This window comes from Dicentrarchus labrax, unplaced genomic scaffold, assembly GCF_905237075.1.
Source record: "Dicentrarchus labrax unplaced genomic scaffold, dlabrax2021, whole genome shotgun sequence".
Taxonomy (NCBI): domain Eukaryota; kingdom Metazoa; phylum Chordata; class Actinopteri; family Moronidae; genus Dicentrarchus; species Dicentrarchus labrax.
The window spans coordinates 5986823-6014169 of NW_026136705.1; the positions used below are offsets into that span (position 1 = coordinate 5986823).

Below are 27347 nucleotides of genomic sequence, written 5' to 3' on the forward strand. Positions count from 1 at the left end.
CATGTATTGAACAGTTCATTTAATATTGTCGTAAGAGAACATCTTAGGGGAAAAAATAGGACGGCATTTGAAAGAGGTCAGCTCCTAAACAGAGTAAAGGGAAATGGAAAGCCATTAAAAAGAAACAGCCATTAGTACTTACAGAGTGCTGTCGTGGCTTCTCAAATCATGAGATGGAGCCTGACTGTAGCCGAAGGCTGGGACTAAGCATCATGTGGGACATGCTGGATGTGTGCTGACCCTTTTTATTCATTCAGACTTTCAAAGAAGACAATTTTTTTCTTTGAGCAGATGCACTTCTACTCATTTGACAGCAAGGTATGGCCTCAAAATAATCGTCATTGACCTCAATGAATGTTTAATGCCATAAAAAGTAGCATTTTCACATTTATATTTGGAAGATGACGATGTAGATGCCTTTATTTTCACAAACAAGATAACAGCTGCTCATTTTGACAGCAGCAGCTTAAATATATGGTCTTTCTAAATTTAATGTAGAACTGTCAAAATTCAGTCTGTGTTTCTACTGAGTAAAGCATGTTATGCAAATTGCAGGAGTACATTTGTTAAATCGCCACGAGGCTGCTCATTAGATTTAAGGAGCGCTTGCCTGCTGAATTCTAAATTGGCCATCTTGTACAGCAAAAAGACACTTAATGGTAAGTTATTAGCCTGTGCATCCAGTATGCTTTTTGCTTTTATACTAAGTTGAATAAGATGTCTTTAAATTATTATAAAGCCTGCATAAGTAATGTTAATGAAGTCAAAGCAACGAGGCTACATTTCATTAGAGAACTGTTTAGGTGTTCAGTCGGCACACTGACAGTTGCTTCATAGTAAAAGTCACAACTCGCACAACATTGTCTCAGGTAGCTCATCTAAAATTTTTGTGTGAAATAAATAATCAGTGATTTTTTATCATGAATTATCCTCCAGATTAGACAGTTTACTGATAACATAAGATTTCGAATATATATCAAGTGATGAAAATGGGGCAGAGAGCCTGTCCAAATGTGCCAGTCCATATACCAAGAGCCCCTTGTATGACCCAGTGTAATGAAGGGGCACTTGGCTAATTTAAATGTCAAAGACAATTTACTCATCAGTACCCGGTCTGTGAAAATAGTTTCATAATGTCCTCTGTGGCTCCGTTAGTCAAGTGACATAACAGAAAGACTGGTTTTGGTCCTGTACTAAGCAGGGATGGTCTAATGAAAGGTGCTATCAAGTTGTATGATGGGTACTTATTTTTTTTTTTTTTTTTTGGAGCTTGACCCATAGTAGTATCTTGGTCTCTGCAATACTCTTTTTTAAAAATGTTATGGAAGTGCTGACTATAATAATTTTCATGATTAATTGTGCAGCGAACAGGGCCATGAGGCTTGTGTTGTGAGCATTAAATGGGAAAATGTTACAAGTCCTGAACAGTATCTTCAATCTACTGGGGCGGCAGTACCTCAGTGTGTAGGGACTTGGCTTGGGAACCGGAGGGTCGCCGGTTCAAGTCCCACAGACTACAAAATATGGAGTGTGGACTTGGTAGCTGGAGAGGTGCTAGTTTCACCTCCTGTGCTATTATAAAAATAACTTGTTGGCATTTTTGCTGAAACTTTGACTATATCCTGACAGTAGAACATGAGACAGATTCTAGTTCCTCCTAGCGCTCCTAATGACAATGTGTTGGTGGCTTGAAGATAGCTGATTGTTGAGTGTCATTCCCAAAGCGTCTGTATTTGACAACTTGGGAATGAGACTCGACAATCAACTTTCTTGGCTCTGATTGGTTGTTTTTGTTCAGGCCCAGAGGATTCTTCCATTAGGAGCACTAGAATGAGCCAGAGGAACCTGATTTTTTCACATTATCTGCCTCATGTACTACTGCCAGGATATAGTGAAAGTTTCAGCAAATATGACAAAAGTTATTTTTATAAAAATGACCTACTGCAGCTTTAAATGCACATTTAATATGTCAGATTATCTTTAACTCCTCTTGCTTTTCTCTGTCCAAGCTGACTTTGTCACCAAAGGTATTTAGCTGTAGATTAAATTAGGTTTATAATGTTAACTTCAATAATATCATTGTAGTAACAATATATGCAGCATAGCAGTACTGCTAGATTCCTCATTGTGTGATGTGACAGTAATGGGGGATCATAGTTTGTGCTTGTGGTATTATTACTACAGTGCTTGAGACATCTTTAATGTTTTCTTACTATACTAAAAGCTAGAAAGCAACTACAGTATCAAGTTAAAAGCTAGCTGAATTATTGACTCACTGGCATGGAAGTATTCAGCCAGAGACAAAAGAAAGAGCAAGAAACCAATAAAAAGAAACCGAGAAAGTAGTCTAAAATAGTGGCATTCATAGTGTCGTCACTATGGATCTCTTAGATGGGCTACCAGGCAAGCTCTGGTGTGCTGGTTACTACGGAAACTGAGTGCTCATTGACTCATCCCCTGTCCTCAGTTAAATACAACGTTTTCACATTGACTTTTAAAGCATTTTATTTGTGAAACAATGCCAGCTAACAGTTTACAGTGTAGTGGATATGATTTGTTTCCCCATACTTGGTGTGTGATACATGTGGTTGCAGTTGGTTGGATGCATGGCTGTAACAAGAATACAGTGCTGATTGTCACAAAGTAGCTAAAACAATATCTAGAACAATATGTGAACAAGGAATGTGCTGATATGAAAACGTAAGTACAATTATCTTGGCTAAAATTATCATCATTTCTCAATGAAAACAGATTTAAAATGTTTGGTTGCGTTTGGTGTTTTTCTGCTCTTATTTCAAAAGATTCTATTTGTTTTTGTTAGGCACCTTTTTTGAGAAAAATGTCAACGTACTTCAGACTTTGTGATCACGACTGTAATGAAAACTAGAACTATAGTATAGAGGGTTTCCGTGGGATCTGAAATCTGAATCCAATAACCTGAATTTTAGGCCTTAAAATGTGTTTTTTTGACACAGCTTAAAAATCTACAACACTTACAAAACAAAAACGACATGACCGATTTTCCGTCATATCCTTTAATTATCCTTTTTTTGCTAGTATGAATGTAAAATATGTCTTCATTTGCATTCATAATTGTCTTAAACGTACATTATGTAATTTCTGCCACGAGGAAGTGTCTCACATCAAAACAATAACAAATGACAACATTTTATGATGTAGTGAAGTATTATGGGATTTATGGGAGTTACTGTCGTCTCCACCATTGCCGTCACTGCAGTTAGTTTCTCCCGGTTAGGATTCCTTCAGGGTTCATGGTTCAGGAGGTTTCTACCGGGAGCCCAATGATACACTAAAACACTGAATTAAAAAAATCCCTTTTTCTCCTAAAGGACGTCCCCGAGGGGCTGCAAGCTGAGCTGCTGCTAACGTTAGCTCAGCTTGTTTCTCTGATAACTTAAGATCCATCCAAGACATCCAATGAATAAAATCCTTCATCTGGTTCAAATCTAGAGTTAAAAAGCACCAAGATCTAAACAGTGGATGGTAAGAAATGTGGCTTCAGACTGGATCAACAGTCAATGTATGACAGCTTCTGGCAGACAACCACAACACAACAGCAAGGGGATATGATGCCATTGACAGGCGACCGGTGAAACCCAGTCAAGGTCAGTGGACCGGCTCAATATGTCAATCTCAGTCAGCGGGCAGCTCTGGAAGTGAGTATGTGTATTACATCTTGCTAGTGTACATGTAAAGCATGTACTTACTTGTATGTTTTGCAAGTAGCTCACCAATTTGATTAGAGACGATATAGTAAGTATTTTGTATTGAAATACTAGATAAAGTGTCCATACCCAGACAGTCTGAATGGTAGATTGTTGGTGTAAAATCAGATTAGGGACAACCTGTTGCACAGTGATGCTGTCAGTTGCAGTACACTGTGTAATCTTCACATTTATAAATTTACATTTATACTGCCCTTTGTACACGCTGCAGGATTTGGGGTAAAATAAAATGAGAGCATGTTTTTATCTCCCAATTCTTAAGCAAACTACTTCAATAAAAATATTAGGTACAGTGCTGATCAGTGTCTTGACATGTTAATAAGGCCATGACAAAAGAGAGGAAGACACAGGTTGAAGGCAAATAAGTAATTTATTTTTTACAAAAGCATAATAGTTAATAGAAAATAAAAAAAATGAAATGAGATGTGGTGGGCAGTACACTCAGTAGTGAGGGTGTGTGCTGATAAGTGAGATGTGTGGTCTTGGGAGATGATGTTGAGTTGCATAAATCAAATGAATATGAGCAGGGGAGATAGCTCCACTTGGCTCATTTCGGGCTTAAAGGTTTCCATTAAGGGTGTTTGTGTGTCTTTGATAGCTTCGTGTATTTTGCGGTGACGTTTCAGGTTGGTTGTATGAATTTGTAGCGTTTCCATGCGGTGCAGCAACCCTAACAAAACATTGCTTGCACCCGTTTTTTGTAAAGGCACTGTGTTTTTGTCAAAACTGGTTCTAAGATAAATCTGTTTCTTCTTCAGCGTCATAGGTGAGGTTTCTTTAATTCCCTCTTGTTTAGTTCTCGTTCTCCTCCAAAGGTTTCTTATTCACTCTTATGTCTGCTTGTCTCATGCACAGAATTGATGTGTTTTGTACCTCTCCCCCTCTGTGCACTGCTTTTCGTGTTGGTTGAGGTTATCTTGACATCAATTTAGAGTGCTCGGTTTGGTGTAACAGCTCTCCCTGCTAATTCAGATATGGCAGAATTTTTATGATTGGACAGAGGTATGAATCAGAATGGCTATTTTGATAGAATTAGATAGAAATCATACAGTCTGTTTCTGTGTGATTTTTAACAGATATGGTCTGTTGTATGTTCTGTCTTACTCTCTATTGGTATCAATATCAGGGTTAGGGGTTAAACTCAGCTAGAAGTTTTTATCTTTACTCAGATACACAGGTAGATTGTTCTATTTTTCTATCTACCTTTTGGGGAAGTTATAAATGACACTGCCGTAGTATGGGAAAGTAAAAATAAGCCACTTTTATGGATATAAATGCACCATCTTGAATCTGTTTTGAAGACTTCTGAGTCACTTTGAATATGTCAGTAATAGTAGCCAAAAATACGGATGTTTTTATGATCTGATCTGAGTGTTTATTATAATTATAAATGCATATTGGAGCATGTGCATTTTTGAAGATAGTACCTAAATTCACCTTTGTCGAAAAATAACAGATGCAGACACTGTTCACATAGGACTAAACACACTTAAAATAACAATTTGCAAAGCGAATAGCAACTGTATGTATTTCAATACCATAGTTTCATGGAATTAAATGTGTGAATGGTTATTCAGACAATGTTTCTGTTCATTAAGAAGTACTGTTTATTTGTATAAATAAGGACAAAAATCTAATTGTGTATTTATATGTATTTGATTGGCAATTTAATTCAATTGTGTGTGTTGTTCATGTGGCTACAGTGTACATAAGGGTGTATGATTGATAGACCCCAAACTGTTGCAAATACAGTTTCTAGCTTTCTATCAGCATTGGTTTATGTTTTTTTGTTGCTTTTCATGCATATATATATATCTAAAATGCACATAATATATCAAAGTATCATATCTCAATTCTCAGTTTTCCACTAAGCATAAACAGTCTCTTCCCATAATGTTCCCCAGAGTGTGGTCCCTGGAAATATCAACCTCTTGCAAGTGTTTTTGGGGAGTAAGAGAATGCAAATGCAGGTGGCTGACCTCCTTTACAAGGCCAAGGGTGGCTTGACGAGATCGGCCTCATACCTGCTGAGTTCTCCTCCCCACCATACAGACCTTTTCTGTCATACACACCGACTCACTTACTCACATACACACCAGGCAGAAAGTTGCACTTCCTTCTGCACACAAATATAACTTGAGTGCGACCCTGGGGACACCGGGACCCTTCGCTCCAGATGGCCACGGCCTCCTCCAGCCCTGCCTGACAGCCTATCACAGTCTTCCACAGTTACGGAGGATCCAGCTACCCTGGACTAACTAACCTTGACACGCTTAACAGACACATAAAAATACACTATAACAGATGGAATATAAAGGAATACACAAGTTCCTTAGCGTATTATGTGTTCCTTTTACTGCTACACAGACTGATACTTTCATTTGTTTGACAATAACTATATGCTTAAAGACATTTATTATTATATCTTTATTTAAGATTGAGTTTAGATGAAAGCAAATTACTAAAAAGTATAAGCCTTTTACATTCTTCATCTACATAGTCTTAAAATTTTACATAAAGGATATACAGTATGTATATATATATACACTAGTGCTGTCAGTTAAACGCGTTATTAACGGCGTTAACGCAAACCTATTTTAACGGCGTACATTTTTTTATCGTGAGATTAACGTTCTTTTTGGCCTAGCACACTTTGTAGTTTTTTTCACATGCTGTTGCAACAACTAGTAACGTTAGAAAAACTACAACACCACACCGGATCTAGTTAGACTGGAAACAAAACAACAGGCGCACCGCACACACTTGTTTAAGAGTAGTAGACGTTACGTTTTGAGTGGATGGCGAGCGCGAGACGCCAATAATATTCTGAATGGAAAGTTTACTTTTAAAAAGTTGCCAAATGGTTCCATTGACAAGACCAAAGTGATCTGTGTGTTTTGTCGTTGTGAACTGAGCTATCATCGTAGCACGTCCAGTCTGAAATACCACTTGATCAAAACGCACAGCTGATGCAAATTCTCCGCCCCCTCGTCAAAGCCAGGTGACAATGGATGATTTTTCAATAAAAACAACATTTGCACAAAGCAAGCCGATCCACTTTTCCATGTTGATAAGAGCATTAAAATGAGAAAAAATAATGGAACAAAAAGAAATCAAGGGACATTTAGAATACATAAAAATGTGCGATTAATTGCGAGTTAACTATGACATTAATGCAATTAATCGCGATTAAATATTTTAATCATTTGACAGCACTAATATACACATATATATATATATATAAAACAATATAGCAGCAAACATATATTATCTATGTAAAGATACAGTGGAGTCATGGTGTCACACATTCTCTGTGTACAGCTGAGTAGTTTGTTGGAACAGTGGAAAGACTAACAAAGACTGTTTTGTTGAGTTTTAGTTAGTAGTTAGTTTTAGTTTGTTTCTGATCACTTTGAATTAAGTTACGATGTTACGATATGTAAGGTAAAATTACAGTTTTTGCCTATGGAGTCTGGTGACGAGCGATAGTGATATTACGGCTGTTTCTGGTTAAACAAAAGGTCTATCTCTGTAGGGATCCTTTACATAATGTTGTCAGATTATGATATGATAACAATCTGAGCCTGTCAGTGGCAAAAACAAGTGCTTTTAGTTGTAATACATTGACAGATGCATTTGTGCTCTAGTGCGACTTCCAGTGGCAAGTGAATTTTGTGTAAATATGTTTATGTGTATATATAACCTTTAAAATGACTAAGAACAAATGGACATAAGTTTTGTACAAATGCCAAGAAATTTAATTTGGCAGAGATATGCTAAAATTCATTTTCTGCTGTTCACTTCTTGATGTCAGTTGAGTAGATAGATCTTTACTCAGATGTACCGTATAACTGATTGTCATCTGCAAAACAAGGAAAACATGCACGTTTCATGTGGTGAATGTGAGCAATAAGAATCAGCCCTTAAAACTGAGGTTTGAAATGCCTCATAAATCAATGAACCAGAGGAAATGTAATCACTAATGCTGCTTAAAAGGTTTGGATTTGATGGCTAAATGTCAAATATAACAACCTTTCCACAGCAGGTTCTAAAGGTATTTTACATTTTAATAATTAGTACTGATTGAAAGCTGACCTTAGATCAGCCAACATATATACGGAAGTCTGAAATTACCATTTGCATTATTTATTTTCTTTACCACCAGGTGTTTGAATGCCATGTTTTTAAATAAGATGTTGAGACTCATCACATCAAAGTTCCATAGTCTGGAATATGGTTCCAACAAAAAGCAAGTAATCACCTAGTGTCCCCATTAAAACTTTTACGAATTTATTGTTAGTGACGAACACTGACAAACACTTATCACATATATGTTGTGAAATCCAGGGAGGTACAGTATGACAGGAGGTATAATTATAGATCTGATACTATTTGGTCTTTCAACAAAATGTTTTCTCACAGCCACTACCAGTTTAATGTATCACAAAAGTGAGAAGTGCCTTATAATTGAATCTAGGCCCTTGGTTTTGTAATATTATTGTCCTGGGAGCTCACTAGTAAACTCCACCCGTATTTGTGGGGAGATACAATGAGTTGTGTGTGTATCCTGTTGCAGATAGAAAAAAGCTGAGATGTGCTTACACCAACCATCTGATTGTGCAACCTGTCTTTCAAAGCACTTTATCTTGCTTTTTCAGTTAAAGGAGTGACAGATATGCTAAAGATGTGTATACTGTAAATGTTATCAATTGCAACCATCTGCAGTAATTGCAAACAGAAAGCTCTGTTATAGGACAAACCAGGACAGGATGAGCCAGGCTGAGGCTCTTGGAGGAGAGACAAACACAGCCACGTCATCCTCCCCATCCTGTAGTTTATCATTGTTCAGCTGTGTGGTGTCATCTTTCCTGGTAATTAGCCTGCAGCGCTCTTTCTCTTTAGTGATGGAAGGGCAGCCGTGTTATTATAGGAGGTTGGTCCGGAAAACGCTGTCAACACACACGCTCTAATGTGGGAAGTGAAAGGCCTCTTCCTCATGGTTCTGTTGCAGAATTATTTGAATGCAAAGCAAGTCAACCAATTGATTAGAGAGGCTTGAATCGAAGCCCAGAAGTAAAATGCAGTGTCTGGGTTCAGAGTTGATAGATGGTAGAGAGAAAGAGGAAGGTGATGCATGGGGCAGCAGTGATAATATGGCTCAATATGAGGTGTGACGTCAGAGCCTGGCATCTTAATTAAACACATCTTTAACTCCTGATATTTGCATTGTCAGTGTACTGATCCCCTCTCTCCAGGCCTGTTGTATTGTACTCATATTTCTGTCTAATCCTATTACCTACTCCCAAACCCTTAATCTTATAGTTGTATGTTAAGAGATTACAGCATAGTTTCAGTGGCTATGTGCATAGACTCTCTGGCTACTGCATCGTGCGGTATGTGGTGATATGCGATTTTATTATGGATTGCCAAAAAACATTCTCAGATAATAATAATTGTGATAAATTTACATTATCAGGATAATCAAAAAATGGGATTATAATGAATATCCTCACAAGTGAAAAAGTGTTTAGTGCGTCCATTTTTATTTATTTTCAAAACTAGCAACACACAGCTAAGATCTGAAAGTACCCAACAGAAAAATATCCCACTCTATCCCTTCAAGTCTCCCTCCTAAGGCCTGATTCAGTGATTGCCTGGGTTTATTACAGCCCTGCGACAACAACAGATACCAGATTTTCTTTCTTTTTTTTCAGAGCATTTGATTTTTTTTATTGTGTTTCCGAATTTCAACAAATTCTGAAATACATTACGTACCCCAGCTTAAAGGATTTGAAAAAATCCATTTGTAAAAACACATCCTTATTCATGGTAAAAATGTGACGTTTCAGGAAGTTTTTCCTCTTTGTGGTTTGGTTTGGATGATGAGTGGCTACTGCTGTAGCTATAGTGAGAGCAGAGCATCACCCACTCCCTATCACCCCCACCCTTTGGAAACTGGGAGCTGCTGACAACCTCTCAGCAGGTTTCAATTGGTGCTTAAGATGCTGTTTCCACGTGGAAAGCAGTGGCCCCTCCTCCCTTTCTCTCCCTTTACCTCTCTCTTCCTCCGTCTCTCTCTTTCTCCTGCCCTCCCCTTGCATTTGTGGCTGACGGAGACCTGACTTTGCTGTGCAGACACTCTCCCTCCCTCAGCATCATCCTGTCTTTCCTCCCGCCCTCTCTTTTTTGCTCTTGCCTGTGCACTACAGTCCGCTGATAAGGAGCACTCAGTCCAGATGGGCAGCAGCTAGAGCCGTTTGGGCTGTCAGTGCAGACCAGAGAACATTATTATTTCCCCTGTCGTTATGTTTGCCTCTATTTGGTATGCCAAGAAGCTAGGGAGACGACTTGTACAAAACAGCCGGAAAGCTAAAATGCTGAAAGACAAGGTAGGTTCACCACTGTGTGTGCTTCACTGATTTGCTTTGGGTTGACAGAACTGGTAGAGAAAACCATTCCATGACAGATCTCTGTGAAAGACACTTCTGCTGAGCTCAACTTCACTTACATATCATTTGATATAGTCGTTGTCATGAATGGTGTTGCTTTTTATAGCCAAGAGGTAAGAGTTAGGCAGTGCTGCAGCCAGTAGTGCTACTTCAATTCACCTGTTGATGAATAGTGTTGTTGACGTCTGTGTTAGTGTTTGACTTGGGGGGTAAATTAGTTGACTTTGCTCAATTCCGTCCTTTCTGCCTCATTTGAGAGGGAGAATGAGCAATGAGGGACACATACCCTGCTGCCTGGAAAGCCAAATCTTATATTCTGACTGCCTACATAGAGGGGAGCTCAGAAGCTCACTCTATCTCAACTAATTAAGCAACAGCGGATCAGCTATCCCACTCATTCTGTCCCGAGCACAGGTTTTCTTCACTGTCATCTTTTAAGTCATCTGCCTTCAGCACAGCCAAGTTTTGACACTGCAGACACTGCTCTCGCAAGCAGATTCTCCCGCTGGAGTCATCTGATGGATGAACCAGACTGCACATTTACTATGCTGTCAGGACAGAGAGCTTTTCTCTGTTGCCTGTAGATACTCATTTTTTTCCACAATGATGCCGTTTACACAGTTAAAAAGACGTGTATCGCCTGGGGGCAACAGATATGTGGCTGAATATAGGAATGTAATATATATTTAGACAAAGTAATACAGGACCTAAGGCTGGTGGTGATTGTCAGTCCAGAGTTCTCAACAACTACTGGACACATTTTCTTGAAATTTACTGTATATTTTCCATAATCCACTGTCAGGTCCAGATTTCTCCCTGACTAACATTTGGCATCATGACAAGCAAAAAGTTTTGTCCACATCACCATGAAATTTGCTGTGGATATCCATTGTGGCCCTCTTATCAATCCTTATGTGCTACCATCATCCAAAATATCCACCTGTCTGCAAGGAATATTCATATCTAATGGTTAAGCATTTTGGACCCTCCCTGTGTTCTTTTCTTGCGCTACCAAAATGTCAACTTTGCACAGAAGCCATTCCATAATCTAAAGGGCAAATTGCCGTGATATTTTCTGTGTACATTCACGCTCCAAAGTAGATGATCCCTCTCCTCGACAAACTTTAAAACTTTAATGTAGCTCTGGGTCAGGCTCCAAGTTCTCAGTATGTAGCTTGTTACATCCAGCACTTATGTATCAAGGGGTGAGTTGAGTTGTACAGTCTCTAGGAGCTGCTTTAATATTATACTGCTCTCCATGACATGCATCCAGTGTGATTCAAGCATTAATTGAAGGTGGATGTCATGATGGCACCAATTTCAGTCAAAGGAAGAGAAGCAAATTTTGTGATCTTTGGTTAGAATCTTAAGCATGGCAGATGGTATCATAGAGGATGGGGACACCTGTTTTAAAATTCTTCTTTGTTGTTTGTCACCCTTTGACGCACTCACCCCACTTTTTTCATCAGTGTGATCTCACAATTTCCAACGTGGACTGGCTCACCAATAATTGCAGTATCAGTCCTACCGATTATCTAGTAATAATCTGTGACCCCCTGAAGTGTGTGTGCCAAGGCCATGTTCACATGAACAAAAAGCAATGTGCTGCTTAGCAACAAATGTGTGTATGTGGTTGAGGCTGAGTGCTGAAATAGAGTGCTTGTATTTTACCTAAAGGTTCAGGGTAACCTGTGAAGGGGGCAGTAAGGGACAAAATGCATTATTTGCAACAACAGAGCATTAGCAGAAATATATGGATACCCATAGCGCATAAAATGTTATGTCCTCTACTATTCTTCCACCATAGCTTGATCCATTTAACTTGTATAACTTTGTGAAATAACTTGCTGTACAGCAGACGATGTGGAGATAATTCACATCCTCATATGCTGGTACCAATACTATTGTAATGTTCTGTTTTTAAGCAAAAAAATAGTACTTGTTTTTTATGTCTGCATGGTTCATATTCATTTGATAAAAGTTATTTTTGTGGTGTGGGAATGCTTGAGTGTACTTGTTGAATTAAGGAGGTGCAGAATGTGTAGCACTCTTAGCCAGTCTGCATGACAGTCTTTAGTAAATGACCTACTGATTGGACTGTGGTGGCCCACAGCGATGGAGGGTATGTGTGTGTGAGTTTGTGTACATACAGTACATGTACTGTATGTGTGTATGTGTAGCGATGCATAAAGCACAGACAGACGCACATGAGAATAGACTCTCCTCAGCACAGCTGGGAAGCAACTAATTGGAGCTGTGTGTTGTGTGTAATATTTTAAACAGCAGATTTATTTTTCTTATTGGCAGGTTGGAGGATTTCACATTGGATATCACTCCTGTATTGACTATGATTAGAGTATTTGAAAGATTTTTGAGCATAAAGAATTCAGTTTGGCTTGTCTCAGTTTTAAAGAAGTTTGATTAATTTGTAGTCTTTGCAATGCATTTTGAACATCTGTTCAGTAAAGTCTTCCGCCCTATTGTTTTCGATACCTTAGAGAACTTAACCTTGCGAAGCAGCTTGACTCCCAAGATCACAAAATCACATGAGATCAATCTTGCCAAGTTTCGAACTATGTGGTTGTGTCCAACCACAGTGATTGGGACCATATAGCGTCCTTTGTCGAAGTATCCTTGGGCAAGATACTGAACCCCAAATTGCTCCCGGTGTGTGAATGTGTATGAATGTTAGTTTCTGTTTCATGGACTTTGCCATCACTGAGTGAATGTGTGTGAAAGGGTGAATGTGGCACGTAGTGTAAAAGTGCTTTGAGTGGTCGGAAGACTAGAAAGGCGCTATACAAGTACAGGTCCATTTACCATAAGACTAAAGCGAGCTGTTCAAGTCATTTTCTGTATCATTAGAAAAAACTCCTTAATCCTTTATGAATGATTTAAAGATCCTTATTTCAACTTTAAACATACTTTTGTGTTGGATTTTATAGAATGAAAACAGCCGCACAAAGTTTTTCCTTCTAAAGAGTTTAAAGAAATCTTCATATTTTAGCACAAAAAATGTCAAATGTAATTGTAGAAAATCTTAAAAGACTGGGTCATAAGTAGAAATACTGTGTCAGTCTTGTTGTCTGAGTTTCTGGATTCTATCCTTATTATCTACATTATCTCTGCACATGTTATTAGTCTGCAGCCTCCCACAGAGGCTCAGTTGAAAGTGGTTTCTCAGCAGTTCTGTGCATATTTATTATGTAGTGCTAGTATTTTGGTAACAAATTTTGCAATGCAGTGGGGTAAAAAAAAAGAGAGAATTGAAGGATCATATCTAAAATTGGACCACAGATATCAGGTTATATTATGGTCAGTGAGATGAGCAAAGCAGTGCTGGTGAGATAGACAATGAGTCACTGACATTAACCAACGGATGGGTTTTGCCTGACATGATCAGGTTATACAGTACAATTTTTTTTTGTATCCTGCTTAAAATCATATTACAGGCACTGTCTGAATTAAAAGCTGTTTCAGGATCAAAACTGCAGAGGGGGTGAAGAGTAAATAACAAAGGCTAGCCACTGATGTGAATCAGAGTAATTTAATAATTTAATCTCTGTATCTCCAAATGATAGGCTTCCTGTAATGAGCTATTATGACTGTCAGTTGTGTGAATAGATATTTTCTTGCTGATGGATTATCTCACCTCAGGAACAAATTTTGGCATTTGTTCTAGTTTTAAGGCCTATTACAGTCTCTCAGTGGCTAGATGTTTAATTTCGTTTTAGTTTTTAGTTTTAAGAATTCTTGCCAAGCAACGTTGGCTTACCCCATTTGCAGATGTTTTTGCTCAATACAAGAACATTTGATTGTATTTAAGAATATTTGGGCTGAATAGTTGTATAGAGTGTCATATGCTTCTATCTGTTCATACTGGGTAAGCATAACCTTTCTCCCTGTAATTTTGTCACAGGGCAAGTGAGAGTCACTGAGGGCTACCTGGCTCTCCATTTCAAATGGTAGCCTGCTCTCCAAACACCCCAAATTAATCTGTTTCTACAGCTGTCGATAGCAAACTCTGCTTTATTTCAAAGGACTTAGCCAGGATCACAGCAAACCCCCACAGCTGCTGAATGGCTGTCTGCTGTCAGAGATATCGTAATTACAAACTGAGCCCACATAAATAAGCCAGCACATACGTACATATGACTGGGGAGGGTTTTGTATAATACTGCAGTTGCAGAGATGTTAGCCTGGCAATATTTTACAAATTAATTACTTAAAAATATATTTTTTTATAGCAAGAAGTCCCACAAGCCAAAATTGAGACTTGCAAAAATCACAAGTCTTAATATATGATGAGTACTTGAAGGCAGCATCTGCTGCATCATTAGCTGAGTGGGGAGAGAGGAGTAAGCTGCTATATCCAAACACTGATACAGTATGCTTATTCTTTGAGCAGGCAGTGCTGGTAATCTGCTGAGAAAGGCTCTTTGTGTAAACAAACTGCTGACATTGCCTGCACAGTGTGGAAAAATCTAACCTATGAACATAAATTGGAATGCTTGTATCCTTGGTTTAACTGATGTGGCAGAGGGAGTTTGATCTGGAGCAGCTCAGAGTGAATGCTACGGGTCATGTTTAGATAGCATTCATTGTCAGCATCACCTGACTGACATAGGTTTCCCATAGCTTCTTCAAACACACTCGCCCACTCATCACCATTAACTATTTGGCATGGTGTCCAACTGAACAGTGGCCATTTCAAACTGGATTTACAGTAAACTGTTTGTTATTGAGTATCAATATAAACCAGTTAGACTGCATTAAGATATTTTCAAACAGGTGATGGACAGCTGAGAACATATTATATGTACTTAAATTCTAATGATTTCAGTTATTTATGTATAAAAAAATCAAACCATTGCTGGTCACTGCTTCACAAATGCTACATATTGGCTTAGTTTTTGAGGTGTAAGAAAATATCAATACACATTACACACTATTGGAATATCTTGTTTTGTAATATCAATCGATTTTCAAAAATACTGTACTGATTTTTGTGTTGAAACCGCCAACCGCTAGATAGCAGTGTTGTAAACTGAGGACTATGATGTTAGATTTGATACAGGGAAAGGTTATAAATACTTATGCACATCCCACTGTTCTAGTTGCATAAAAAAGTCAACTTTTTTGCCTGGTCACCCCACTTGTAATTTAACTTAATTAAAAGGAAGTTAATTTAGATTAATAAAAAAGAACTTGTTTAAAAACTGAAATTAACACATAAATGAATGATATGTTATGGCCACATTTGCTTAAATTCAATGATAATGTAAATAAAATAATGTTATTATTATATACTGTTATTAACAATAACACTACCATCATATCATAAGTACTATTACCACCATCTTGCAACTACAGCTCTTTGCACCTTACCTACCTATTTATCTTTTTTTTATCTTTTCTATCTAAGTATTTTATTCTATTATTCTGTTGTATTTTAATGTACCTGGCTGCTATGACGACCCAATTTCCCTTCGGGGATTAATAAGGTATATCTATCTATCTATCTATCTATCTATCTATCTATCTATCTATCTATCTATCTATCTATCTATCTATCTATCTATCTATCTATCTATCTATCTATCTATCTATCTATCTATCTATCTATCTATCTATAAAAGATGTAATACGATGTATTTGAAAAAATGTAGATTCGTAAATATAACAGTGTATTGATTTGTAATGCCACCTTTAGATATTTCTATTCAGTGCTTTATTAATGTGCCACAATAATGTTTTTCAAGTATCTTCATTTGGGGGGAGAGTTGTGCCTCTCTTTTCCACATCCATTGTCATGGATTAACCTGCTCTATTCCCAATCTCTCTCTCTCTCTCTCTCTCTCTCTCTCTGCCTCTGCCTCTGCCTCTCTAACTCCCCTGTGGTTGTTACTCTCTTGATGTGCTGGTGGCAGAGCAGCCATTTGCTGTGTGGGAACCAGGTCCTTTTGATAATGGATGTGCACTCCAGTAGCATGATAGCCAAGTGGGTTTTTCAGAGGGCCCATCTGGAGAATGAACAGACATAGAAACATGGCAGTGTGTGATGACGTTTTCTGTGTGCCTCTTTCTCATATTTTTTTAAGGCTGTCAACATGTCTGCTGTGAGCAGAGTGCTGCTTTCACATTCTGCTCACCCTCTACCTTGTTTTATGCGTACCTGCAAGTTGTTATCAGTGTCACGCCAGGCACGTCTAGTCCTGCAGTCATCCAGATCTGAAGCGGGAGAGCCATTGCTCCCAGGCAGCCCAGACCCAAGGCCTGAGTTGTTCCAACATCTTCATGTCCTCCTGCAGCCTGATCCACCGAAAGACAGGCAGGGAGAAAATGAGGAAGACACACTAGAGGCTGGTGTGTGGGAGGGAGACGGTTGTGGGTTGCGAGAGAGGGAAGAGGTCATTGACAAATGAGCCAATGGCAGAGGCAGTGAGCACAAAGTGAGAGAGGGAAGAATAGGATGAGACAGACAGGTAGATGAAGCTGCTCATCTTTCTCTTTTCTGGCCGAAGCTCTTCTCTCTGATTGCTCCAATCACAAAAGAGTGAGACAAAAGGTTAAAGCTGCTTTATTTTGAGAATTTTCAATTAGCCTCAAGCAAGTGTTCAGCATTGTATTTGATTTACCTCCCACAGCAGCGGCTCTGTTGTAGTTTCCATTTGTTTGTTTTTTTGCTCATTATGTGTGTGTTTGTTTGACATTGGCCCACTGTTGCTCCACCTCTTTTCCTGACGTGCTCCATTGATCTGTCTCTAATCTAGTTTTGGCTTCCTGACAGAGCTGACTTCCCTCAGGCATTAATTATGCCTCCATGTGATTTATATCAGTGGGCTCCAGCACCCAGCACTCTTCCTGCCTAATCCAATCGGATCCACGTCTGTGGCCCAGCCACTGCAGCTCTCACCCAATCAGATATATTGAGTATGTGTCGCAAGTGTTTCCCCTTGCTTACACCCCCCTAGAGCGATATCACCCATCTGTCCTCAACAGCTCCACTACATCCACTGTGCTTAAGTCCTCCTATGTGAAGAATGCACTGTGTCGCACCAAACTACAGCTGTAAAGAGGGCAGATGTGTCCAATGCGGAGCCTCTAATCCACACAAACTCCAGCTCATGAATGAGAAGTTGATTTTGAAAAAAGGATAAGGTACAGCTGATCCATGGATTATTTTGTGAAGATGTTGTGGGAGATTACTTGTTTTTTTATTTAATTGGGATATTGTTACTGAAACAGGATGCCTGGTTGTTTGTAGAAGCTGTCTGACCTGCGTGGTGACGTTTGGATGTACAAAACCAGTTTTAAGATGAGCTTTATGGGCAAGCGACGGTGGGACAGCATGATCAACAACTCATCCCTGGGCTACGCTCTCCACGGAGGGAGTGTCCCGAACCTCTTGTCCCCTCCACGCTCCGAGAGCCTGGGGACCCTCAAGAAGAGACTGTCCATGGATGTACTGCGGGGCTGGGCCCCAGACCTAGGGAGCCTCAGCATGGGGCTCAATCTCAATTTGAGCCCAGTTAAATGGCCCTCACTAGTTACAGTCTGCAAGTGGAAACAGAACCTGTCAGAGAAGCTGAAGAAAAGACACTGTGGCTCTGAGGACGAAGCACAGGTTAGAAAGCTTGCACATAGCAGAAGCTTGGGGACTAATTGACCCCCCTGGGTTAGAAAGCCTAAATTATGTATTTTTAGAATGTTCACCCTTTCATTGCACCATTCTTTCAAGCCCTTTAGCTAATTAATATGACTGATACAACAGTGTATTTGTGAGATATGAGGATACAGGTTTTGCTTCTTGAATCTGCATTTAACTAAGATTAAGACTCGTCTTCAAGGGCAGCCTGTCCAAGAGAGCAGCATCGAGATAAACAGAAGATGCAGACATCACTGAGTACAAAATAAAGTCACATAAAGAGGCAGTAGGCTCATAGGGCAAAGCTATTTTAATCTTAACTAAACAAAGATGGCTCCTTAGTGTCTATATAATATTGACCACAGTATCCTTCATTGTTAGGTTTAAACACACTGAGAGACCAGCTACATGTGCAACAATAATGAAACCATTCACCACTCCTCTGATTTTACAGCCTGTTCCATTCCTTTTATGCAGTGTAATTACAAATGTAACTTTCCAACATGTTCCTGAAATTTATGGAATTCATTATTAGATTTTCTATTCGATTTTACATAATGGAGTAGGCTGGTGATCTGTCACATCAACAACACTTGTTTTCTTTAGCTTTCACCGAGTTTATTTCCTCTGCTCTCGGGTTTGTTTCACTAATGGCATAATAAAATATTTTTAATGCTTTAAAGTCTTTATCATGTTCCACTTTACACTAGAAGTTGGAGTTCAAACTATAGCTCTTCTAGTTAGAAGCATAGCATAGAGTAATTCAGATTAATTCATTTACTGACTGTAGAGTTCTCTGAGTGTGCAGTACATGCTAGAGTGCAGTTCATTATAGATGGAGATGTTTTAAACTGTAAGGATGGTAAGTTGCTCTGGTGGCTGAAACCATTCTGATACAGTTGAGTGTGAGGAGGCAGCACAGCGAATAGTTGGAATTCGAGGCTAGCATCAAAGATCACTGAGGTTGTAAACATGTTATTTGTGGTTTTGGTGAGGACTTTAGTTTTTTAAATGTGACACATGTTCTCTTGATATGGCTCTGCACATCTGGTGTGAACTGTAACAAGTACAGGGTAAAGTGCTCACTTTTAGCTTACATTTGAGGTAGTTTGCATCCATAACGTTGTGAAGATTGTTCTCCTGCATGTTATGGCAATGGATGTGAATGCCTTCAGACATTCAAAGCTGACAGTCAACTAACCACTTCTTAAGTCATTGTTTCTTTTCAGATGCAGTGTACTGAGAGCCAAAAGAGGAGAAAATGCGTCACTGTCCAAATTCTCACACACTGCTCTGTATCACTGTCAAATGGATGGTGATAAAACGACTGGCTTCTGCTGTTTACTCAGTTCCTACAACAGCTTTCTGTCAGTGAATGGACAGTTTATATAAGTTGGTTTGTCTTTAAGGAGGAATTTAGGGGCAACTTAAAGTCATTTTGGAAACCCATTGTCCTTTATTTATATCTATGGCAGTGCATTTACTGGTCAGTGGCTCTCATCTCTAAAACTAATATCACTTGGAGGTATGAACAGGTTGCTTTGGGTCTTCTTTTTTGTTTGTTTGTGTGGTGCTGGAAGATCAGCTTAGATGCTGGAAATTGCGAGTGCATCAATGTTAAACCTGGGTAGGATATTTTAGGCCGTCCTATTGGTCAGCTTCACTGATTACATGCTTGAATCAGCACCAAATTCTTGCTATTAGCTTGCTACTCCGTTGGATACATAATCTCTGTTATTGTACAGAAATGTTTTTCATAGCCATTCAAATAGAAGGGAATTATTAGCCTGGGAAGAAATATCTGAACATTTAATCATGGAAATGATTCTATATCTTTGTATTTCATCACAGGTGACACTAAAAAGAATCATCATATCCAAGCAGTGGATTAGATATTAGTTGGAGTGTGTGACAGGAAATAATCCCAGACCAAATGTGCCTTTGCAGCAGAAATTAAATTTCTCTAAATGTAAATTTAGGCCATCTTCTAACCTTGATAAAAAGGTGAGTAGGATTTAGTGGTATCTAGCAGTGAAGTTGCAAATTGCAACTAACAGAATAACCGCTTGCCTTCCAAGAGTGTAGGAGAAACACCATCTACTGTCGGTGTTCATTCATTCTGGGCTACTGTAGAAACATGGTGGTTCAACATGGTAAATGGTAAATAGACCTGTACTTGTATAGTGCCTTTCTAGTCTTCCGACCACTCAAAGCGCTTTTACACTACATGAGACATTCACACAGTGATGGCAAAGTCGAACAGTTGAACAGAAACTTACATTCATACACATTCACACACCGATGCACGGCATCAGGAGCAATTTGGGGTTCAGTATCTTGCCCAAGGATACTTCGAGGATACACGACACGGCACGGCACCAGGAGCCGGGGATCGAACCCACAACCTTCCAATTAAGGAACGACCCGCTCTGCCTCTGAGCCACAGCCGCCCTTATGGCATGGCATCTACTCATCCTGTAGATAAAAATGGTTCATTCTAAGGTAACAAAAACACAATGATTCTTACATTCAGGTGATTATACACTAATGAAAACATATCTATGAATATTATATTCCATTTCTGACCAAAGATCCTCTTCAGTGTTACACACTGGACCTTAAACCAAGCTAACCTCAGTGGCTAAAACAGTTGCTTCAACCTCCCAGTAACGTTCTTTCACAATTAAGTTTGCTGCAAGGCTGAGTTTGCATCGCACAAAAACATGATCTTAAAGAATGTCACTGATCAATTTGTAGTTATTCAGTGTATGTCAATTGTTGTATTAAATATTAGATACTAAATGTTGTAGACTGTGCAGCTGCAGTATTTACTTGAGGCCATCAAGTAAAGTTATCACAGTGTTCTTGCTTTGTCTGATTGACTGTACTGCTGGTAATTCTAAAGACAAGTCAAAAGCATCACCAGTAGTGCAATGGCGACGGTCTTATTCACCATTGCTTTATCAGTTCAGTGGAAGTTAAAGGGTTAAATGAAAAGCTTTTTTCAAGCTGCCAGATCAAAGGTTTTCAGTTTTTGCCTTTGGGATCCCCATTCCAAATGTTGCTTTCTGAGACACTGTGGTGTCAGTCCCTGTGTGTGTGGTGATGGTGGTGGCACTTATGTGTATCAGACGATGCAGCATGACTCAGCTGATGTGTATTACAGTTGTGTTACTTGGAACTACATTTCACAGTTTTGCACAGCCAACATATGGGCCCTCATTCATATCTGTCAAATATTAATTATTATTATTATTTTTTTCATTTACAAACAAAAAAGTAAGAAGGGAGTGTTAAAGAGCAACATATGTACTACACATACTGTAAACACTTAAAAGATACATATATACACACACATACAGTATTCAATTTTATTTACAAACATGCTATGTAAATACAATTACATGTAGTTTATATGAAGTTATAAGACCAAGATGAATGTAATGCCAGGAATAATGATGGGGTTGAAATCAGTCAGTAAGTCTCTCTCACACACACACACACACACACACACACACACACACACACACACACACACACACACACACACACACACACACACACACACACCTGTAAGGAGTGAGACCACCAGCCTGATCCTGTCTTTTTGTTTTAGCGCTGCTGCTCCAACAGACTGGGACTGGGACTGGGACAGATGGTCCGTCCGTCCCTGAGTCAGATTTGACTTTGCTAAAATGTTTTGTTCAGAATGTTTTTTAGAATTACAGTTTGATTTGTTTGTTGAACAGTGTTTGGCAGTGACTGAGTGTAACATGCTGAAAAACAAGTTTGCATTAGGGTCAGTAAGAAAAGGCTGTTGCACCTTAACATTTCTAAATATTCCCAGTGTGTGACTTGTTTGTGAAGAGAGCTGCAGATTGTCCTCAAGGATGCTCTTCAAGTGATGCTAGTTAGTCAGGCCTATAGCTTGAAGCTGAAGTGCCCCCATGTGGCAAGTTATATGTATTGCATTAAATGCAGTGGATTTTAATGTCTAAAATTTAGACAAGGTTTCAGTCCTCCTTCAGCTCATGAGCAGGTCCCTGTTTCTTTGTCAGATTCAAGGTCATACAATTCATACAACAATAATTCAATTACAATTAATGCATGTCCTCAGTTACATTTTATTGTTAATGTGGCCAAATATACAGTACCTGTCTGACCTGAGAGATTGTCTGTTGCATCAGTACATTAGCACATGGATTTTAGAAAGTAGGGCTCCAACAATTTTTTTTTATAAAGCCTATAAAGTATCAAAATGTGAAAAATGCTTATCACAATTTCCCAGTGGCGTATTCAGATTCTTTTGTACAACCACCAGTCCAAAACCCAAAGACTCTTCATTTACTATCATAAATGTTAAACAAAAGCAGCAAATGTTTGACAGATTTGCTTGAAAAATGCTGATTAAGTGATAATCAAAATACCTTGGAACTAAGTTTCTTTCTATCGACTAATTGATTTATTGACTAATCATTGCAGCTCTAGTAGAAAGATCATCATACATCTGTCTGTTGTTGGCACCACTGCATGCGCTTGCAGTGTCAAGTTATACAGTGAAGCATATCTGTGCACATTTTGAATTCAAAAAGACATTTGCGGAGAGTGGGGGCCCTAACTGGTTTTAAACCTTTGTGTCCTGTAATCCTACTCAGAAAAACAGGCCACATGTCGATGGCACAGGAGGAAAAAAATGGCCCATTAAAGCAATTCACCTTCCCCACCATGAGTCCTCATCCTCGGCGCAGAGAAGATTGTGTTCCTCGCCAACAACAGCGGCCTGAGTGGCTGAGAGCTGTTCAATCAAGTGGCACCGACAGACTAAATGACCTGTCAGATTTTGATTGGCTCATCCCAAGTTTGTGTCAAGGGTTAAATGGTATCCGGGTGGAGTGACGATGAAACGCACACCGAAACACACATGAGAGAGTGTGTGCGCACACACGTAGCAGAGTTGATTTTACTGTGCAGCATAATAACATCTTGGAGAAAGTATTACATCAAGCACATCAAGTAGTATTACGTACAAAAATAAAATAAAATACAGTGCATATAAGCTAATTGAAGTACATGAAGGCTGTGACAGCATTCACTGGGCTGAGAATATTTCAATCTGTAGAAGGTTGCTTTCAGGCTTTGCTGCAAGTTTGACAACAGCAAAATCAAAAAAAGCTACTGTAAGATGACTTTATGTTTAATGTTGATGGGTCATCCCCTCTGAGTGCTTTACCAAAGAGTGAAGAGACACAAGAAAGTCCAAATACTGTGTGACAAAACTACAATCAAATTAATAACAAATAAAAGAGACATCAAATAGCAAGATCAGGTATGCTAAGGACAAGAGAATATATGAAAAATAAAAAGTATAATAAAGCATAAGGACAATTCAGTATAAGATAAGAATAAAACAAAGGACAGTGACAGTTCAAAGAAATGTAGAATAAATAAGTTTTCAGTTGTCGTTTTTTAACTGTTGTCAGAGCTTACCTTTTTCTATGGGTGGGGGCTTCCATAGTTTTGGTGCGTTGTTAAAAAAGACTGAGCTGCAGATTTTCTAATTTGTGACATTTTGTTTTTTAAAAAATGGCAACAGGGGATCCAAGAGGCTGTAAAGGATGATAAAATGGCAAGGAATTGTTAATGCAGGGCAGTCCCAAATTATTAGAGCCTTGTAAACCAGTAATAGAAGTTTAAAATCAATCCAGATACTAGGAGCCAGTGCAGGTTAGATAAAACTAGAATGATACATTCATTCTTTCTTGTTCTAGTAAAAGCCTTGCACTAGAATTCTGAAGTGATTGTACAGTAATTTATCCATCGATTGTGTTGGAAGACCTGTGAAAAGAGAATTCTAGAAGTGTAATCTACTCAAAATAAACGCATGAATGAGTTTTTTTGGCATTTTGTTGGGATAGGAACAGCCATATTTTTGAAATATGTCTTAAATTAAAGTAAGCTGTTTTGGTCACCTTCTTTTTGTGGGATTTTAAATTGAAGTCTAATGTAAGCTGTTTTCAGGCTCTAAACAATGAAATTGCAGCTGTTTTTATTTACTAAAGGACAATAGAAGAAAAGCAGCAGTGCTAAAATTGCGTGTTTGGTTTCACATATTATGTATTTTAAGGTGATCTTGTTTAGAGATGCAAAATATGGCAGTAGGGAATGGAAAACAGGTTGATTACTGCTGACTGACCACTGCAGCAGAGGAAACGGTCTCTGAAATGTAATGGCTGGGAAAAGCAGGTGTAAAATCTGCGGGACTGTTTTATTAGCCTCCAAACAGTGAGAGAGAAACTGTGATATGAATTAATAGTTCAGATGATGTTTCAGCAATATAAAATATCTAATATGAAAGATGCCTTTCTGTTTCCTTCAGTGGCCTTCTGATTGTTTTCCTCTGGCTGACAGCCATATGATTGAAGAACTCACTTGTTATATTGGGTTCCTTTTTCATCTGTTTACGGAAATAATCCAGTCAGTCAACAGTACTCTTCCATTTACAGTATATAAATATATATAATGGTATAAAGTGATAACCCCCGAAACATATAAAAACACAAATTCACCATTGTATATCTTAAAAGTTACTGTAGGTAAGTAAAGAAAAAAAACTATATCCTGACAGCAGAACATGAGACAGATAATCTGTGAAAAAAATCAGGTTCCTCTGGCTCCTCCTAGTGCTCCCAGTGGTATTTGCATGAATCCACCGGTCTTGGACGAAAACAACCAATCAGAGGTGAGAAGGATGGGTAATTGTTGAGTCTCATTCCCAGGGTGTCAAATACAGACGCTTTGGGAGCGTCTTTGTATCTTTGTCGGCTCTGATCTCTAGGTTTACACTACAATGAGACCTGTGGGTCAGGGTAATATCTTACTGATCAAAACCGAGTAAATCCAGGAGAGCAGGAAAGTTGTCACTAAATGAAAAATCTCCTCTATTTTCCAACACTGGCACAAATTGCATATTAACACAGGGAGCAACAGTGAGTGGTTGTTCCGCTCTTAGTCTCACATCTTAGATTTATTGTTTTCCCCTCACATTAAAAGGGCAACTGTCATCAAATTTTGAGTTTTAAGTCCAACTCTTGAGTTTGGGGTGCCTGTATAGTCCACCTAGTAGAGCTGGCACAACATGTACCAAGGCAGAGTCCTTGTTGCAGCAGCCCAGGGTTCAAGTCCCACCTGTGGCCCTTTCCTGCATGTAATCCCCTCTCTCCCCCCCTTCCTGTCACTTTTCAGCTGTCATTACCCATTAAAGGCAATAAAAGCTAAGGAAACTAATAATAATTTACTTTTTCTTTATTTAGAAAAACCTTTTTAAAACAAAAAAAAATCAGTATTTCATAAGTTAATATATATACTTGATATATTGATTGATTTTATATATTATTTCATATTTTCAATTGCAACTTTTTCACAACTCACTGTTTTTAAAAATATTATTAAGACACAAATTTTAAAGAAAAAAAGAAAATTATTTCAACAAAAGATTAGCTGTCAGCAAAACTATAACATTTATTTCAAATCTTAAAAGTTTGCGTTGAATTTAGTGAACAGTTGCCTTGAAATTATGAGTTTTCTCAATTTATTTCTTTTTTTCAGTGCTGGCACAAAATGGCGATTAAATATCAACATAAAAACATCGGTATCGGCATTAGTTATTGGTCAAATTGCTAGTTTAAACATTGGAATTGGTATTGGCCCAGAATTCCCCAGTCAGTGCATCATAAACTATCAGGTAAAAATGACTGATCATAGTGTGAGCTTTGTGGGCTCTAGCTTTTGAAGACGAATGGGATATTCTCTGACTCACTTTATTTGTTCTAGTGTAGATTAACACAGTATAACACACCTGTGCAGATAGCATCAGTCCGTGCAGAGAGGAGGATTAGAAAGTGTAAAGAAGTATCTGCACAGTTTTCTGCACGAGTCACTAAGAGCATGCCTGACTCTACACTGGCTTGTGTGTATATTGTGGACTTAAATGGAAGCACATAAGTTCATGTAAGATATGAATCAATGAATATATTTATGAATTTCACTATAAATAGAAATACAACACAACATGAAGGGACAAACACAAGCCTGCACTGAATACCAAACCTCCAGCATCCACTAGCTAATTATCTGTTTTTTATGTTAATCTTAGCCTCTAATAATATGAATGTGATATCATGAGCTTCATATTTTAAATTCAGTTCAATTCAATTCAATTTTATTTGTATAGCGCCAATTCATAACAGAAGTTATCTCAGGACACTTTTCAAATAAAGCAGGTCTAGACCGAACTCTTTATAACATTATTTACAGAGACCCAACAGTACCACCATGAGCAAGCACTTGGTGACAACGGCAAGAAAAAACTGCTTGTTAAAAGGCAGAAACCTAGGACAGATCCTTCGGCTCTAGGTGGGTGGTCGTTTGTCTCGACCAGTTGGGGTGAGAGAGAGAGAGAGAGACAGAGACAGAGACAGACAGGTGCACAGCAACAACAGTATTGGTAATGGCAATCTAGCAGGACCATGGCAGGAGGCTCCACCAGGATCGATAAGTACCTGCGAGAGCACAAGAACTCCGGGGAAGAAGTGAAGTTAGTAACATGCATTAATGGGACATGAATGAGTGCAGAAAGAGAGAGGAAGAGAGGAGCTCAGTGCACCATGGGAAATCCCCCGATAGTCTAGGCCTACAGCAGCATAACTAAGGGATGGTTCAGGACTCACCTGATCCAGTCCTAACTATAAGCTTTATCAAAGTGGAATGTCTTAAGCCTACTCTTAAATGTGGTGAGGGTGTCTGCCTCCCGAACCACAACTGGAAGCTGGTTCCACAGGAGAGGAGCTTGGTAACTGAAGGCTCTGGCTCCTGTTCTACTTTTAGAGACTATAGGAACCACAAGTAGCCCAGCATCCAGAGAACATAGTGTTCTAGTGGGGTAATAGGGTACTATGAGCTCTTTACGATATGAAGGGGTCTGACCATGAAGAGCTTTATAGGTGAGGAGGAGAATTTTAAATTCTATTCTAAATTTTACAGGGAGCCAGTGCAGAGTAGCTAGTACAGGAGAGATGTGATTTATTTTTCTAGTTCTTGTCACTACTCGTCCTGCAGCGTTTTGAATTAATTGGAGCGTTTTAATGGACTTATTGGGGCAACCTGACAATAAAGAGTTGCAGTAATCCAGCCTAGAAGTAACAAATGCATGGATTAGTTTTTCTGCATCTGTCTGTGATAGGATGTGTCTAATTTTTGTAATATTACGTAAATGAAAGAAGGCAGTCCTAGAGGTCTGCTTCATGTGGGAGTTAAATGATAAGTCCTGATCAAAGATAACTCCAAGATTCCTGACAGTGGTGCTAGAGACCAAGGTAATGCCATCTAGAGTAACTATATCTTTAGACAGTGAGTCTCTAAGATTTTGTGGGCCAAGTACAAGAATTTCGTTTTTTTCTGAGTTTAACAGCATAAAATTGCAGCTTATCCCGGATTTTATGTCCTTAA

General features: G+C 38.7%; 1 protein-coding gene and 1 long non-coding RNA gene across 41 annotated transcripts in view; one reads left to right on the plus strand and one right to left on the minus strand.

Moving 5' to 3' along the window:
* The window catches only part of LOC127364253 (uncharacterized), a 115907-nt gene extending 89492 nt beyond the window's left edge, over nucleotides 1-26415 (minus strand). Inside the window, exon 1 of the long non-coding RNA XR_007884991.1 lies at nucleotides 26232-26415. This is a non-coding gene — a long non-coding RNA (uncharacterized LOC127364253). The remainder of the gene's footprint in view (nucleotides 1-26231) is intronic.
* Nucleotides 1-27347, plus strand: part of dlg2 (discs, large homolog 2 (Drosophila)) — a 219563-nt gene that overhangs the window by 111075 nt on the left and 81141 nt on the right. Inside the window, exon 1 of one of the 40 annotated variants that reach the window (XM_051401497.1) lies at nucleotides 9887-10135. The exons of 38 other annotated variants lie outside the window; for them this stretch is intronic. In XM_051401497.1, coding sequence (XP_051257457.1) covers nucleotides 10052-10135 — 84 coding nt within the window. In that variant the 5' untranslated portion in view covers nucleotides 9887-10051. Of the gene's footprint in view, nucleotides 1-9886; nucleotides 10136-27347 lie in introns of those variants that run through there. One more of the 40 variants, XM_051401503.1, reaches the window with a different exon arrangement.